The sequence below is a fragment of the Nelumbo lutea genome, chromosome 1 (genome assembly GCF_056320005.1).
Source record: "Nelumbo lutea isolate HS-2025 chromosome 1, American lotus-T2T, whole genome shotgun sequence".
NCBI classification, from domain to species: domain Eukaryota; kingdom Viridiplantae; phylum Streptophyta; class Magnoliopsida; order Proteales; family Nelumbonaceae; genus Nelumbo; species Nelumbo lutea.
In genome coordinates, this window is record NC_142684.1 from 191,848,164 (window position 1) to 191,865,530 (window position 17,367).

The window sequence follows — 17,367 nt, forward strand, 5'->3', positions numbered from 1 at the left end:
CCAAGAAAACATTCACCAACTTAGACAGTAAGAGGACAAGGGAATCAAGCTCAGAATCTCTCATGCCTCTCCTAAACCTAAAATCCCAATTTATACCAAGTTCCGTTGATAAACCAAATTTTGAGATGGGTTCAGCCTTGTAATTGGATAAAGAAAAGAGTAGGGGAAACCAGGAAATTGTTGTTAAGGATCTTCCCAAAATAGGACCCTCTCCCCATTACTCACATCAAACTGAGTGAAACTCAAGTATGAGTTGTCAAAGTTGCATCCCAACCATTTTCTGCCATACTGTGAATGTTTCCAATTACCTTGTGCCACAATCTATCTCTTTCTAAAGGAAATCTCCAGAGCTATTTTCCTAGTAGAATTGTATTTCTCTTTTTTAGATTCCCAATTCCAAGTCCTCCCAATTCTTTAGGTTTGCATACCTGTTCTCATTTATAAGATGATCTCTTCTTTCATCCCACAGTTCTCACAAGAAATCTCTCATAATTTTCTCCAAGTTCTTTGCAATCCTGATCGGTATTCTAAAGGTGGAAAGAAAGTAGGTAGGCAAGTTTGCTAAGGTGGATAGGAACAATCTAGGTTATTATTATACATTTTATATTAAAATGATTTTAGCATTTCAGTATCTAGCTTAATTTTTAAACAAAGGAGTGAAATAGAAAGCTTGTCCATGATTTGATCTCTCAAGAGATGACAAGGAAGTGGTTTGACCATGATATAACAAGTCTATGATGTAATCTAAGGAGCTTACTTGCTAACTTAGCGATAAGAGTGGAAGGGTAAAGAACAATAGCATTGTCTTATTCCTATTAAATCCACAAAAGGAAATTGAAAAAAAGAACTTTTTCTTTGTGATACAAGAAAACAGAGAAAATTCTCAAAGAAACACAATAATTTAATCATAAAACTCCCTTCATAACCTAAGACCTTTATAATCCTTTCATAACCTCCCCTTATAATGCGTTCTACCCTTGTTGTGATAAATTTAGCATCATCCGTATGCAGATCAGCTATTCTGTTTTGCTTTTCCATCCTCATTATCTATTGTAAACCCTATTCTCTTCCCCGATGCTTACCCCATACTCAGTCATATTTCCCCCCTATCACCATCCTCCCACCCAATCCCTATACCTCCCCCCTCCACACCCATAAAAAAAAAAAGAAAAAAAAGAAAATCTTTCATTATATTCAATTTACTTGCAGCACCCTTAAAACCTATCCTTCAACTCTATATTGAAATCCCTTTTATCACTAAATCTTTCTGTTCCTTAAGAGTGACTGCCTAAATCAATTAATTAGATGTTGGCATTGACACACAGATGCAAAGATCACTGTTTAGTATATCTATGCAAGTCCATAAAGCATAAGAAACATTAGACTGTTTCTCCTTGAAGGGGACATGAATTTAGATATAGAGGAAGGAGCAGGTAAAGGGTAGCAGAAGAATAGGGTAAAGACAGTTCTTTTTTCTTAATCATGTAAGGTGCAGATTAATTGCAAGGAAGATATAGGAGTAGGGGTAGGGACAGGGAAAAAAGGGAGAGGAGAGAAAGTTTCAACTAAGACAGGAAGGGAGGAGAGTAGGGGAGTGAAGGAACTCCAAGGGAGTGAAAGAAGAGCAAGGATTTAAGAAGGGGGAAGGAGTTGGCTACATTATTGATTTTCATTTCTCAGATTCTCATGGAAAGATTGGAATGAAGTTTGGTTGTTGACTGGTTGGGCATGCTATTGGAGTACTTGATTCTTGGTTTCTATGTTCTCCCATCGATGCTTCTGATATGGGTTCTATTTCATGGTTGCCAGTCTTTTATTTTATAGAATTTCTGGTATCCTGCCTTCTACTGATTGTTTTATATCCATTTTGAAAGAAATTTTGTGTTGGTTTTGGGGTGTCTGTTTCTTTTTCTTTTTTTTTTTTCTTTTTTTATATGTCCGCAGGGTGCTTTTGCCTTTTCCTAGGGCAAGTTGTTTCTCCTCAACCTCCCTTCTTTCTATTAATATTGTTCTGCTACTGTTACTAATAAAGAAAAAAAAGGAAAAGAAAAAGAAAAGTTCCACATGGAGAGAAAGAAAAATGCAAATAATGCTCTCAAAATTTTAAATGCAAGTAAAAGTCATAATGCCATGATGATGAATGGGTGACAAAAGCACTTGAATAAATCAATCTTTTGGTCACTTGCATTAACAAAGAAGTGCAGTACATGTAGATGGAAAAATCCTATAGAGCCAACATCTTGCTGAAACAAGGAAAAAAATTACTTACATTTGGTTGAGGGAAGAAATTTGACCTTAGGACCTTAAATTTATATTCAGGATCTGGATGATATAACCATGGAGTTCTGTTAGAAAAATCATACAACAAGGAATTTGGTTTTTCCCCAGTGCAAGATAAAAGTGACAACCAGAAATAAAATTCATATTACATAATTCTAGAGTGCGAATTGAATATGTCATTAGTAATACAAGCAAAGGCATATTCCATGACTGATGTAAATTCATGACAATAATTATAAAACTCCAAACCATAATTGTTGTATGTATTTATTTATTTTTTTGGTATTACTGTAGCGAAATATAGAGGGAGAGAAAGGAGAAAATATTTTCTTTGTTAAATTTTAAAACACATTGAGCATAAACTTAAACAAGAAAAGATAGGAAAGGCTAACCCTAGAATCTCTCACAATCAGGGATTGACTAATTCTTTCCCTTAATCCTAGGATATGACTTTCCTAAATTTATTCAAATCTCTAACAATCAAATCCTAACTTTCCTAATTTACCGACACTCCCCTTCAAGTTGGTGCAAAGATATTTATCATGCCCAACTTGCTAACTTGAAGCTCAAATGGCCGTCTCAACAAGCCCTTAGTCAAAACATTTGCAACTTGCTACGTGGTTGGTACAAATAGAGTGCAAATTATTCCCTCTTCAAGCTTCTCCTTTATAAAGTGTCTGTCAATCTCAACATGTTTCGTTCTGTCATGTAGAACCGGATTATGAGCAATGTTGATAGCTGCCTTGTTATCACAATACAATTTCATAGGAAAACTCATTGGTCTCTTGAGATCTGCTAGAACCCTCTTTAGCCAAAGAACCTCACACACTCCTTGAGCCATTGATCTGAATTCAGCCTCAACACTCTTCTAGCAACTACACTTTGCTTCTTGCTCCTCCAAGTAACTAAATTGCCCCAAAGAAACGTGCAGTACCTAGAAGTTGACCTTCTATCAGTAATTGAACCTGCCCAATCCGCATCAGTATACACCTCAACCCCTCTCTTCTCATTTTTCTTGAAGAAGAGTCCTTTTCTTGGTGTGCCTTTTAGATACCTAAGAATTCGATACACAGCTTCAAGATGTTCTTCATACGGGGAGTGCATAAATTGACTCACCATGCTCACAGCGAAGGCAATATCAAGACGTATATGTGACAAGTAAATCAATCTTCCAACTAGTCTTTGGTACCTACCCGTATCTACTGGAACCCCATCTTTAACTTCTCCAAGCTTAGCATTAACTTCTATCGGAGTGTCTGAAGGTTTGCAACCACTCATTCCAGTTTCTTTCAAGAGATCTAGAATATACTTTCGTTGCGAAACCACAATGCCCTTCTTTGATCTTGCCACTTCCATTCCAAGAAAGTACCTTAGCTGGCCTAAGTCTTTAATCTCGAATTCCTTGGCTAAGCTCTGCTTCAGTCTGCTCATCTCTTTTATATCATCTCCAGTCAAGATTATGTCATCCACGTAGACAATCAAAACCTAGACCTTGTCTTTGGTGGATCTCTTTGTGAAAAGAGTATGATCAAATTGTCCTTGACTATATCCTTGACTTTTAACAAACCTTGTGAATCTTTCAAACCAGGCTCTGGGAGACTGTTTAAGTCCATATAGAGACTTTTTTAGCTTACATACCTTAGTTTCAATCTTCTCAATGAAACCAGGTGGAGGCTCCATGTATACTTTTTCCTCCAAGTCTCCATTCAAAAGGGCATTCTTCACATTCAGCTGATTCAGTGGCCAATCAAGATTAGCTGCAACAGATAAGAGTACTTGAACTGTATTTAGCTTCGCCACTGGAGAAAAGGTCTCAGAGTAGTCCGCTCCATATGTCTGAGTAAAGCCTTTAGCTACTAGATGAGCCTTGTATCTCTCCAAGGATCCATCTGAGTTGTACTTCAGAGTAAATACCCATTTACAACCAACAACTGTCTTCCCATCCGGCAGATCCACTTTCTCCCAAGTAGCATTCTTTTCCAAAGCTCTCATCTCCTAAAAAATAGCTTCTTTCCACTCAGGAACATTTAGAGCCTCCTGGATACTATTAGGAATGGATACACTAGATACTTGTGAAATAAAGGCGCAATATGAAGGTGAAATATTTTTGTAAGATACAAAATTTGACAGAGGATGTTTTGTACAACACCTAACACCTTTCCTAAGAGCAATGGGAAGATCAAGCTGACTAGAAGAATTTCACTCAGAATTACCTGGAGGAATATTTTCAAGAACTTTTGAAGAATTATCATGAATTTCATGATCCAACCTCTGATCAGATTCTTGTTGATGTTGCGGAATAGTACCTCTCCTTTTCTATGCTAGATATTCCTTTGAATATACAAGACCTTTATACCGTTTCGCACGCATCTCTATTGTTTTAGCTTTTTCATTTTGAGATGGCATTACCAAAGGTTGTTCATTGGTAGACTCAACATTTTCAATATTTAATTCATTTGTTTCCACTAATTTTGTATTTTCTGCCTCACTTTCTTTCGGTGACCGGTTGTGAGGAACATCATTATGGACAATATCAAACATTAAATCAGAACCATCTAAAAAACCATCTTCACTAGTGTTGCTCTCCCCTTGAAGATGGGAGTTGCTGTAGTATGAGGTTCCTTCAAAGAAGGTGACATCCATAGACACAAGCATCTTTTTCAAAACTGGATCAAAGCATTTGTAACCTCTCTGATTAGTGGGATAGCCTACAAAAATACATTTATGTGCTTTTGGATCAAGTTTTGAACATTTAGGATCATGGTTATGAACAAAGGCCACACTTCCAAAAATTTTTAAGGGAATGTTTGTCACTAGCTGAGAGTTTGGAAAACAGTCAGTGAAAACCTGTATGGGTGTTTTAAAATCCAAAATTCGTGTAGGCAATCTGTTAATCAAATAAGTGGCTGTTAAAACTACTTCCCCCCAAAGATACTTAGGAACCTTAGTTTTAAAATTTAGAGCTCTAACAACTTCAAGAAGTTTGTTTTTCCTTTCAGCCACCCCGTTTTATTGAAGTGTATTATTACACGAACTTTGGTGTACAATTCCTTTCTCAGCAAAAAAAATTCCCTAACACTGTGTTAAAAAATTCCTTTCCATTATTACTTCGAAAAATTTTAATCTGAGTCTGAAATTGTGTTTGAACCATGTTGTAGAAAATTTTGAACACAGTTTCAGCATCAGATTTCTCTTTCAAAAGGAAAACCCAAGTGACCCTAGTATGATCATCAATAAAAGTAATGAACCAACGTTTTCTAGAAAGATTTGTCACTCTAGAAGGACCCCAAACATCATTGTGAATCATGGTAAATGGTTTTGATTTTTTATATGGTTGAGACGGAAAAACAGCACGATGATGTTTTGCGAATTCACAAGATTCACACTGGAAAACTGAATGATTTTTATTCATGAATAACTTGGGAAATAGATGCTTTAAATATTGAAAGCTAGGATGTCCTAGTCGATAATGCCATAACAAAATTTCATTGTCACTAGAAACAGAAATAGAATTGAAACAAGTCTGTCGGTCTTGCCTTCCAAAGGTTGATCCTTTATTAAAGAGGTAGAGGCCACAATCCTGTTTAACACCCCCAATCATCTCCCCCGAGGTTAAATCTGAAATTCACAACGAGAAGACAAAAAATTAACTCGACAATTATGATCAAGGGTTAGTTTATTGACAGACAAGAGATTGTATGATAGGTTAGGAACATGCAGAACATCTTTAAGGTTTAAAGAAGGAAAAATAGACATTGTTCCTTTCCCAGCAATAGTAGCAAAGGAACCATATGCAATTTTAACCTTTTGATTCCCTGCACAAGGTGTATATGAAGAAAAGAATTGTGAAGTGCTGGTCATATGATCAGTGGCACCTGAATCTAATAACCAAGAGCCATTAGACTTGGTACAAGCAATGGCTGCAGTGAAAAAATTACCTAACTGAGCTAGAGAACAGGATGGGTTAGAATTTCCTAAAGATTGAGATTGAAACATTTTATATAAGTGCTCTATTTGTTCCTTTGTGAAAGGAAGAGACTCTGAGGATGATTGCTGCCCTGGATCCGAATTGTTCACTTGAAACGCGCGGACATCTCCCCCTGACTTGTTGTCACTACCTGGTTTTTTCTTCCAACCCGTCGGTTTCTCGTGCAGCTTCCAGCAGGTTTCCCGAGTATGCCACGACTTTCTACAATGGTCACACCAAGGCCTCTGCTTTCCTCCTCGTCTATCTCCTTCAAAGTCTGCGCCTCGGGCCACAAGAGCAGACCCCTCATTCTCTGTTTTTGTTTCACTAACATTCTTCAACATACTTGCTGCTGTGCTTCTTCTCTACGCACTTCCGGAAAAACCTCTCTCATAGTTGGCAAGGGCTTTCACCCTAAGATACGTCCCCGAACCTTATCGAGTTCTTTATTCAAACCAGGCAAGAAAACAAATACCCGACCTCTTTCTATCTTCTTTTTGTACCGAGCACTATCACTCGGACTTTCCCATTCTTCTTCTCCAAATAAATCCAACTCCTGCCAAACAACCATCAACTCATTATAATAAGTTGTTACTTCACACTCACCTTGCTGCATCTTCCACATTCGGGTATTCAATTCGAACAATTGTGAATGATTGTCCAAATCCGAATAGGTTTCCCTAACTGCTTCCCACACACCGCGATCCGTCGGTAGGAACATGAATGATTTTCCAACCACCGGATCCATAGAGTTGATCAACTAGGTGATAACCATCGAATTTTCGGAATGCCACTGCCCGTACTTTGGATCATCAGTGGCTGGTGGTTTCACTTCGTCGTTCAAATAGTCGAGTTTCCCTTTGTCGTCGATCACCAACCGCATGGACTGAGACCACTTAAGATAATTTTTGTCATTCAATTTGTAAATGCTAATTTGAAGAGAATTCTCAGAAAGAGAAACAGCCGCTGGCTAAACACCTCCCTCCGAAGACGTCACACCGCTGGTAGCATCTGAAGAAGCTGAACCGGAGCCAACCATGACGGCCTTAAAATTCATGATCAAACCCTAAGGCTCTGATACCATGTAGCGAAATATACAGGGACAGAAAGGAGAAAATATTTTCTTTGTTAAATTTTAAAACACATTGAGCATACAACCTAAATAAGAAAAGATAGGAAAGGCTAACCCTAGAATCTCTCACAATCAGGGATTGACTAATTCTTTCCCTTAATCCTAGGATATGACTCCTAAATTTATTCAAATCTCTAACAATCAAATCCTAACTTTCCTAATTTACCGACAATTACATATACTACACATTACAGGGGGAATCGGGGGTGGGGCAAAGCAATATGCCAATTGATCAAATAATTCAATATCCAAATATATTGAATCCAAATTCCTTAACAGTTCATAATGAAGCAAAATAAATGTAAAATGTGGTAATAAGTTGAACCAAAACAAAGTGGAGAAATTCAATCTGTACTAGTAATCAAGGTTCAAAGTATCAAAAAGGCAAAGTGTATCGGAAAGACAAGTTTAAGAGACATATTGGGATACACTTCCAATATGCATAGATATGAACAAAAAATCAAGATATGCATAAATATGCTAGGAAACTCGAATAAATGATAGAAAATTTATTAATAACAATAATTACAAGTTTTATATGATTGTAAATAAGTTATTTAAATGTAAAAAAAAAACCATAATTTAATGGTTTATATAAAATGTGCGTGTGTGTGTGTGTGTGTATATATATATATACAAACAAATGGGTGTGGCCTAGTGGTGAACTTATGGTCGATAAAACCTAATGATTAAGGCTCAAATCTTACTAGCTAAAGTTATAGTTTTTATTCAAACTAATAAAACTAAGTTAATGGGAGAGGGGATCATTAATTAATGAAATTAATGAGAGAATTTGAATTAGGCACTAAAATTCAAATTCAAATTTAAAATTATGCTTTAAATTGTAAGAGTAATTATAACTAATTAATGAGAGAGATGATAGACTTAAATATAGGAGTAACTAACAAAATTAATGATGGAGAAGGGGACCCAAAACAAATTAAGTGTATCGGGCTGTACCGGACTGTTTTGGGCCCGTATTAGCCAATATAGACCCAAAACTAAGGGTGCAACTTAGGCGGACCTAGCTTGAGCCTGAACTGACCCAGCCCGGAATTTTACACGAGTTGGGCTTGGATTTTCAGTCCTCAAGCCCAAGAAGTCGGACTTTTTTTATTTTCCGAGCTGAGCCTGGGCCTAACCCTTAGGTAGTCCAAACCGACCTGTGCTCAGCTCAACTATTTACATTCATACATACATATGTATATATACGTAAATTTTGCATACATTTGTATATATATATATACCTATATACATACATATTTGCAAACATATTTACATATATACATACATATATGTATATATATTTACATAAATGCATATATACATATATAATGTTAGCGGGTTCATTGACCAACACAAGCCCAACTTGGGCCGAGCCCAACTCAAGTACATCAAATTATAGTGTGAGCTGGGCTTGACCTCGGGCTTGGGTCTGGGTTGACCATAAACCCAGCCCAACCCCACCCGACTTGCACCCCTACCCAAAATAGCTCGATACGAGCCCATATCTATTTGATACATATGAAAAGAAACGCAACATATGATTTCTACACATTCCCTATATCAGACTTTTGTTGGAACAATACATACCAGTCAATATGGTTTGACACATTGAGAAATTTTGAACCTTTATGGGAATTACTAGTTCTCTATGAAAGGAGAATGGTTATCACACTAAAATTATTTGGTGTTGTGAAGCCAACTTAGTACCCAGAAATAGTAGGCTTAATGAATGAAAAGCTTGCATCTTAGGGTAGTGATTTGGGTATACCCCATACTTGATAAATGGGGCAAACTTCTAATTAATAATCCATAGGTATTTTCTTTAAGAGAAGATTTATTTGTGATAAATCTTGTTGTTATAGATAAGGTTGCCATCTTTTCTGGTAGAGGTGTACTCCATTTGTCAAAGATGGTGTGTCCAACTAGCCAAGCCAGAAACTTGGGGCACTGGTAAGGGTATGTAGAGACTTACTATTTAACTGAAACTGGAGAGACTCTTTCATCTATTTCAGTTAAAACTTAAGAATAAGTGGACTGCATCGAACTTAACTCTATAGAAGATAGATTTGACTAAATAGATGTAGATAGGGGAAGTAGAAACCTAAACCGGGACATAGGTGAAGCTTATCAAACCTACAGTTGTGCTCTGTGGAAGGGTATTGAATCAGCAACTCATGATTCTTCTTAAGGAATTAAATAAAAAAAATTGGAAGAGGAGACGAAGTTAAATTTTGTCAAGATGTTTGATGTGATAACACCCCTCTACACCTATCTTTTCCTCCCTGTTTTTGATTGCTGCAGATTCAGATGTTCTGGTCCGTGAATGTTTTGAATAAATAATAATATTGCTGTGTAGTGCCCAAATAACAATACTGGGAAACTGCATACAACAGGTCTCTCCATTAATGATAGGGAAGTCAAAAGAGTTTGGACCTAGAAAAACTTAGGTTCCATCCCTGCTGCAAAAATTTAGGTTCCATCTATACCTTCTGTAGGTGCAGTAATGTAGAGATGGTCCAAGTTATGGAGATAACGAGTAGGATGTTAGGAAGAACAATGGCATTAGAGATGAGACTAGTTTAGGGAGATGAAAATGGAAGTTTTAGAGAAGGAATGACAGAATGATGCTAGGGTTAAAATGCCCAGTGAATGTTGAACAAAAGAAAGGCCAACAATAGGATGAGTGGAAGCTAAGGGGTCGGATCAATCAAAGCCCTTTCCAGGTCAAGAACCCTGCTATTTATGGGCAAAAGGAGGGCTCACTCCGTCTATGGGCAAGAGTTCTAGAAGATTCCCGATTCGGTTAAGGGTTCTCTAAAGATCAAGAATTCCAAAATATTCTTAGGGTAGTTAAGGGCTTGAATCCTTCGGGCTGGGATGCGGGGGACATTCATTCTGATTCCCACACCCGCAAGCTCCTACTCCATGTCATCTTGGGGGAGACAATATCTGTTGTACAATCAACTTTTTAGTTACTTGTTTCCTAGATCATAGTTTTACTTCATTTATTTTGTCTTGTGTCCCATGAAGGGTATCTTCGGTTTAGGTTTGAAGGTAAAGAAAATCCGTGATGGCCTCTGCAGAGAGAATCCGCAGTCCTCCTTAGGTGAGTACTACTAGTCAGGCGACTGTGGAACCTGTAGTCTTGTTATTGTGGTTAGTCTGTGGTGATGGTTTAGTATTATATAGGTCTATCCCTTTACACCTTCAAAAATGGCATTCTTGGCTTAGTCTGTGCAGTCCATGAGAATAACCAGACAGCAGACAGCTTGCTTAAAAGAGGATTCACTCCAGCTAATGGCACTTGCCCTTGCCCCCTTTGTGCTGAGTTCCCAGAATGTGTAAATCATCTTTTCATTCACTGCAAGTTTACTGCTAAACTCTATTCTGCTGTTTTGCAATGTTTTGGAGCTCAAAGCTTCTTTCCCAAGAGAGTAGTCTCTCTTTTCAGATTTTGGCAACTGGGTATACTTGGTAAGAGACGAATGTTGTTATGAAAGATATGCCCAGCTGCCATTACATGGGGAATATGGAGTGAAAGAAACAGACTTATTTTTAAAGGCAAACATAGTCTGAAGAGGTAGTTTAGTTTTGAGCATGTTATGCTCTTCACTGTCTGTGCAAAATTCATTCCAGGGAATCCCATATTCTTTTCTTCTTTTTATGATCATCTTGTAAACAGAAGTGCAAATCTATCACAATTTTGTACGTTGTCATTGTACAGTCCCGATTGTACTTGGGCTTATACTTCTCACAGCCATTGAATACTATACCTTACTACAAAAGGAATCAGAAGCTATCAACTGATGCCACTTTAAGGCTTGATTTAAATTGCCCATAACTTCCTTGACCAAGGAATATGCACAGATTGCCTATTTTTATATGTTGACTTTTTGCTTTTAGAATGAAGCATTTCTGGAGATAAATTGCATTTTATGCTTGACAAGGAAATCCTATACCTGAGTAGAAGTTCACAAAGATATTGATGGGCCGGTACTCAGATGACCGTAAAGATGCATCTACCAACCGTAAAGCTGTTTCCTCCTGAATACAGAAAATCAATTTTAATGTTATGAAAAAGACTGGTTTATATGGTAATATTTGCATTTTTTCATACATATTCATTAAAAGGGGTCAGAAAAAGCTGGAAAGCCCAAGAAGCTACACAGCAAGGGACCGTACATATAAAACAGGATAGACTCTTCGACAAAAAGAATAGAAGAGCCAAGCATGATTAGTCTATTGGCACATCTAAAGACAAACATATTAAAATGTAGGGTAAATTATATATAGCCACCTCCCCCCCCCAAAAAAATATATATATAATAATAATAATAATATAATCTAGATTCCAGCACTTTGCCCCCTAACCCACATTACCCATTCGAGTTTTTATGGGCTGACAGCAATAAATATCAAAATGATGAAAACAACCATTCCAAAGCACAAATCGTTCTCAAGGTATTATCAAGATGAATTTTGTTGAAATAAAGTTGAGAAAAACATGTGAGAATTAGGATTTTAGAAAAACTAAGTGTCACTACCCCCCAAGTAATTTCTTTTTTTAACCCCAAAATTTACTCCCAGTGGAGGGGTGGCCACTGTTGAATTTTATTAATAATCTGAAAAGAAAATAATAAGTCTAGGAGGGGGAACGTAGAAGCCTTACTCCTCTAGAAAAGCGAAATTCACCAAGATGCACTCGAACTAGATAGTAATTACATATAGAAAATAAAATAAAAAAGGTGGATCTTAAAAAAAAACCAGGTAACTCATAAAAAAAGCTATGCCTGATCCATCATCTCTAAGTAAATGATGCACCTCCAACGGTAATTCCTCATAAGAATTATATATAACATGTGAAAGCAATTTGCTTGCCTGTTTGGAGAACCAATCAGCCACTTGATCAGCCTCCCTATAAATATGTACAAGCACGACCTCCATAGTCATAAAAAAATTGTCTAAGTTTGCTTTCCAGTACCAAAGTTTCCAGGGGAGAGCATAATTACCTTGGAGGATCTCGAACAAAATCTGAGAGTCTATCTCCACTACTAGTTTCATAATGCTCATAGACCTAGCCAGTTCTAAGCCATCCAACAGAGCATTTGCTTCAGCCATCAGGTTTGTAGTAGAACCACAAGCTCTATGAAAAGTCGAGACAATATTATTTCTTCCATCTCTTATAACTCCCCCACCACCACTTGGACCCAGGTTACCCCTAGCGAATCCATCCACATTCAATTTAAAAAACCCAGCTGGAACCGACTGAACATGGACTATCTTAAGCTTCTTAACCACTGGGGGGATAATCTGAATTCCCATACGAAGGATAGCTTGAAGTTGCCAAGCTTCCGAATGTGATGAAATCTTGAGTAGATGATTAATCTCCTGCATCCACTTTTCTAACTTGAAGATAATTTGCTGTGAGCATTTAAAGTCACCCTCCATCTTTTTCCTACATCGCTCCTTCCAGATCTCCCACGGGATAAATGGCTTTGTATATTAGAGCCCATTGTCAGCCACCTATGCAACAAGACCTGAATGGGTTCATGCTGGAGAAAGTCTATCCCCAATAATGTGCTGAAGTAACCAAACTTTCTGGGCCAAACGACTTTGAACAAAGAGATGATCTGCAATCTCAATCTTTGGGTCTCTACAACAGGTGCACCTTGATGCTAAAGGAATTCCCAGTTGATGCAAATCACTGTCAACTCCAACTTTGGCTTTCAACAACGTCCAAGTGAAGAAGGCAACCTTAGTCAGTATAGCCTTATTCCCCCCAAGTACAAGGTGATTGTCTGTAATTTACACTAAAATGTATATTTCCAAACAAACTAAAACCTAATATCCATGCATAGACTAGCCCCACTGATTTTTTTAAATCTGCATCCAATCCGATTATGTAAATGGATCATTCGAATCCAAGATGGTCAGAGTGGATTTCAGATTTTTGGAGTCCATTGACAACCCTAAAGTCCAGTAGTGCCACAACTTCCACAACCTACCGATGATACAAATTCCTTTGGAACTGAGGGTACCATACAACTATGCTACGCAGTTTCATAGCCTCACCACAGAGCAGTCCTTGTCAACAGCAGTTGCAGATAAATTTGGGAGATGGATTTCAAAGGCCTCTAATCTCACCATTCATCCAACCAGAAGTATAGATGTTAGACTTTACCCACCTTATAGGAGGTATTGGGATGAATACCTCATAAGATTTCTCAATGCCCTTCTAGACAAACAGCCATAGGATATGCTTGCACAGCTTGGGTCCCATCCAAGGTTCAAAGTATCGGAAACATCAAGTGTATCAGAAAGGCAATTTTAAGAGATGTATCGGGATACGCCTTGGATAAGCATGCATATCAGAAAAAAAACTAAGATACGCATAGATACGCTTGGAAACACTATAAATACTTTAATAAATCATAAAAATACATCAATGACACTATATATAAGACCTCAATTAGGTGTATATACATTAAATTAATATATTTTAATGGTTTTATAAAGAAATATATTGTAGTTAATTATAATTTCATTAAAAATCCTATGCTTAACTATAATTTATAAATTATAATTCTTAAGTTTTAATGTTTTATGGGATGGGAAAAACCCAACTCCCCTATCCAACCATAAAACATGCATTGGCACAACTTCTAAGTGAAAATATAGTTAATAATTATTTATTATTTATTACCAAAAATTATAAAAAATAAATAAACATTATATAATATATTCAAAAAATAGTTATTAAATAAGAAATTTCAATTGCTTTGTAGATATGATATATCATCCATAGAATTATAATATATTCAATCATTGTGATCAAATGATATAATATAATTATTTATTTTTTAATTCTAAAAATATAAAAAAAAAATTATTAAAGAAGAATTTTCAATTGCTCTATGGATATAATAGATAAACCCATAAATCTAAAACATATTTAGTCTTTATAGGCAGAGAAAAAATTACATTTTCAAATTTTTTGTTAATTTATATTTTCCCCAAATATCTTCATTAAATTTCCATAAGTCTACTGATAACACAAAAAAATTGTGATTTTGAATGTAAGAAATGTAGATCAACATAAATTTAAACATTCAATAAAAAAAATCACAAGGTATTATACAAAATTGAAAAAATTTACCTATTTTTGTCATATTTTTTCAAAATTTGAAAAGTCTTCAAAAAAAAATTAACAATTCACACTTGTTTCTTGCAAATTTTTGCAAATCTATCACTCTAGGAATGAGGTTTGGAGTTTTAGAGTCATTTGGGGGTGAAAGAAGGCTTGTTTCAGGGAAATGAAGTTTGCTTTTCCCTTTTATTTTTTTTTTTCAGTTTTTGGTTGTATCTTTTTCGTCGATATGCTACCGATACACCTTGATACACCCCTGATACGCCCCGATACGATCCGATATGGGTCCGGTACACATGAAAAAAGACGAGACGCTCGATTTCCATGTGTATCTTGTATCTGTTTTTCAAAGATACGATACAATATAGCCCGTATTGGGCGTATCATATCGAAATTTTAAACCTTGGTGCCATCCCCCATTTCGCAAGCCATATTTAGCTTCTACTAGCCCCCTCCACCAGCTCCCATGAGAAGCACTTTCCAACAAAAGTCAGATATGTTATTTTTAGTTTTTGAAGGCCCAGTTCACCTATGAATTTTACAGACCAAAGATGATTCCAAAGGTGTATTTTCTTATCATCCTCTTGTCCTTGCCAAAAGAAATCATGTTGGATAGGGGGGGGGGGGGATAAGAGAGGTAAAATGATGGAAGGTTGGCCAGTATGCTCCTGATTAAAGTTAGTTTCCCCCTTGGAGAGAACATCACTTTCCAAGAAGCAAGCTATCTTTCAAATCACTCCTCTCAGGGTCCCAAACACAAGGAGCTTTCTATTACAAGCATGGTTAGACTTGTCATAGATTTGAAAGGGCTGCAAGAAATATCCTATAATTGATTATCACTTCTGAAATTTGAGTTTTGTCAATGCTTCATAATAAGGGAACCATATTAGAAGAGAAGTTCTAGCAACAAAAATAAATAAATAAAAGGCTGGGATATAGTGGGCATCTAGGCCTTACCCTTGATTTACTGAGAAGAACAAATTAAATGAGAATGGGTGACTTGTTAACACATTGCAACTAAATTCCTTGGATATCCCATATGTCTTCTAGGACATGTAACAAAGACACTTAAACATAATAAGCATATAATTACTAATAAAGGTATCAGAGATAAAAACTTGGGGAAGCATTAAATTGTCTTTGCATTGCACAAGTGATTTTATTTGTATGCAACATGAATATAACATGGTATGTGGTGTGCCTTTGGTGTAACTATTAAATCCACAAAAAATGCTTGAAACTTTTCAAGTAATATTGCATTGGGATCAATCAAGCAAGCCTGGATCCCTCTCGTCAATCTATTTTAGCTGGATGAAAATTTTTATGTGCATCATAGCAGATAACTAAATAATATGGTTCCATGTTAATATCACACAGAAACCAGAAGAATGAGATCTTAAGTTAGAGAAGCAGCAAACAAACCTGGAGTAAGAGTACAACTTCCGAAAATATGTCACCCATTGGAAGTAGTTGCTTCACTACATCAGTACTAATATTGAAAGGTATATTGGAGACTACCTGTTAAGAAATTTCTCCCACAGAAAGTTAAAATTCCATAATACCAGAAAAATGCTAATCTCATTTAAAGCATAAATGATTTTGGAATCATCAAAACAGGTAATCGTCATGTTCAATCAATCACAGATAGAAAGTCATATCTGGCAATGGTAACATTTTTTCTTGATAAAGGGTAACAATATAAATGAGGACCACAAAGGAATATAAGAGGAACTAAATAGATTTGCACAAGGTAAGACAAAGCAACCCAACCCTTATTAACCCTATTCAGGAAAGGTACTGTCAGTACAAAGAAGACCTTTCAACACCTGATTTGGCCAGTGAGTCAGCAATAAATTTTCTACAAAAAAAAGTCAACAGTAAAGTTACTTTCCCTTATAATCCATCCGGCCCAAGAAAAAAAAAAATCAGACTCCATAAAGTCTGCTTTCCTCATTGGCCCACTAAAAACCCAGTTTGTGGACCCATCAGCTTTTAGGAAAAGCCTTCCCATCCCAACTGGTCCAATGTTCCCCATAGAATTTCCATCAAACTGCTGTGAATGAACCCTAGTTGTTTCTAGGTCAAAGTAGAGAAGAAGAAAGAAGAAAGAAAAGAGAAAGAAGAAGAAGAAGAAGAGGAGAAGAGTGTTCGGCCAGACTAGAAGAGAGGATATTCAAAAGTCACTCTCCTAGCCGACCCACTTGACTTCTATTCATGAAAAACTTGAATTACAAGAAAGACAATTTTGTCCGTCATAGAAGATGGGACACATAACTTAAACTCAGATACAATAGACATTTCTCTTTCAATAAGATACACCAGAATGACCAAAATACCCCTGACTCGAGCATTCTAACAGTCCCCCTCAAGCTGGAGAGTATATATCATATAGTCCCAGCTTGTTACAAATGTAATCTATTCTTTCCCAAGACAATCCTTTTGTGAAAATATCTGCCCACTGATTTCTTGAGCTCACATGAGATGTAGTTATTACCCCACTTATCACTTTCTCTCTCACAAAGTGACAATCCACCTCAATATGTTTAGTTCTTTCATGGAAGACAGGATTGGATGAGATGTGAACAGCAGCTTGGTTATCACAGTATAGTTTCATAGGTTTGTCAATTGAGAAACCCATCTCTTGTAGTAGGTTCTTCAGCCATACTAGTTCACATGTGGTATGAGCCATAACCATGTACTCTGCTTCCGCACTACTTCTTGCCACCACTGTTTGCTTCTTGCTCTTCCAATTTACAAGATTGCCACCCAGGAAGGTACAATACCCTGTGGTTGACCTCCTGTCTGATATAGAGCCAGCCCAATTAGCATCTGTGT

General features: G+C 36.7%; 1 protein-coding gene across 3 annotated transcripts in view; it reads right to left on the bottom strand.

Annotated features, from left to right (window-relative positions):
* Positions 1-17,367, bottom strand: part of PFC1 (Ribosomal RNA adenine dimethylase family protein) — a 47,648-nt gene that overhangs the window by 10,450 nt on the left and 19,831 nt on the right. For all 3 annotated transcript variants that reach the window (XM_088961873.1, XM_088961874.1, XM_088961875.1), the window contains 3 exons: positions 15,955-16,050; positions 11,345-11,429; positions 2,270-2,322 (listed from right to left, as the gene is read on the bottom strand). In XM_088961873.1, the coding sequence (XP_088817999.1) occupies positions 2,270-2,322; positions 11,345-11,429; positions 15,955-16,050 (234 nt within the window). The remainder of the gene's footprint in view (positions 1-2,269; positions 2,323-11,344; positions 11,430-15,954; positions 16,051-17,367) is intronic.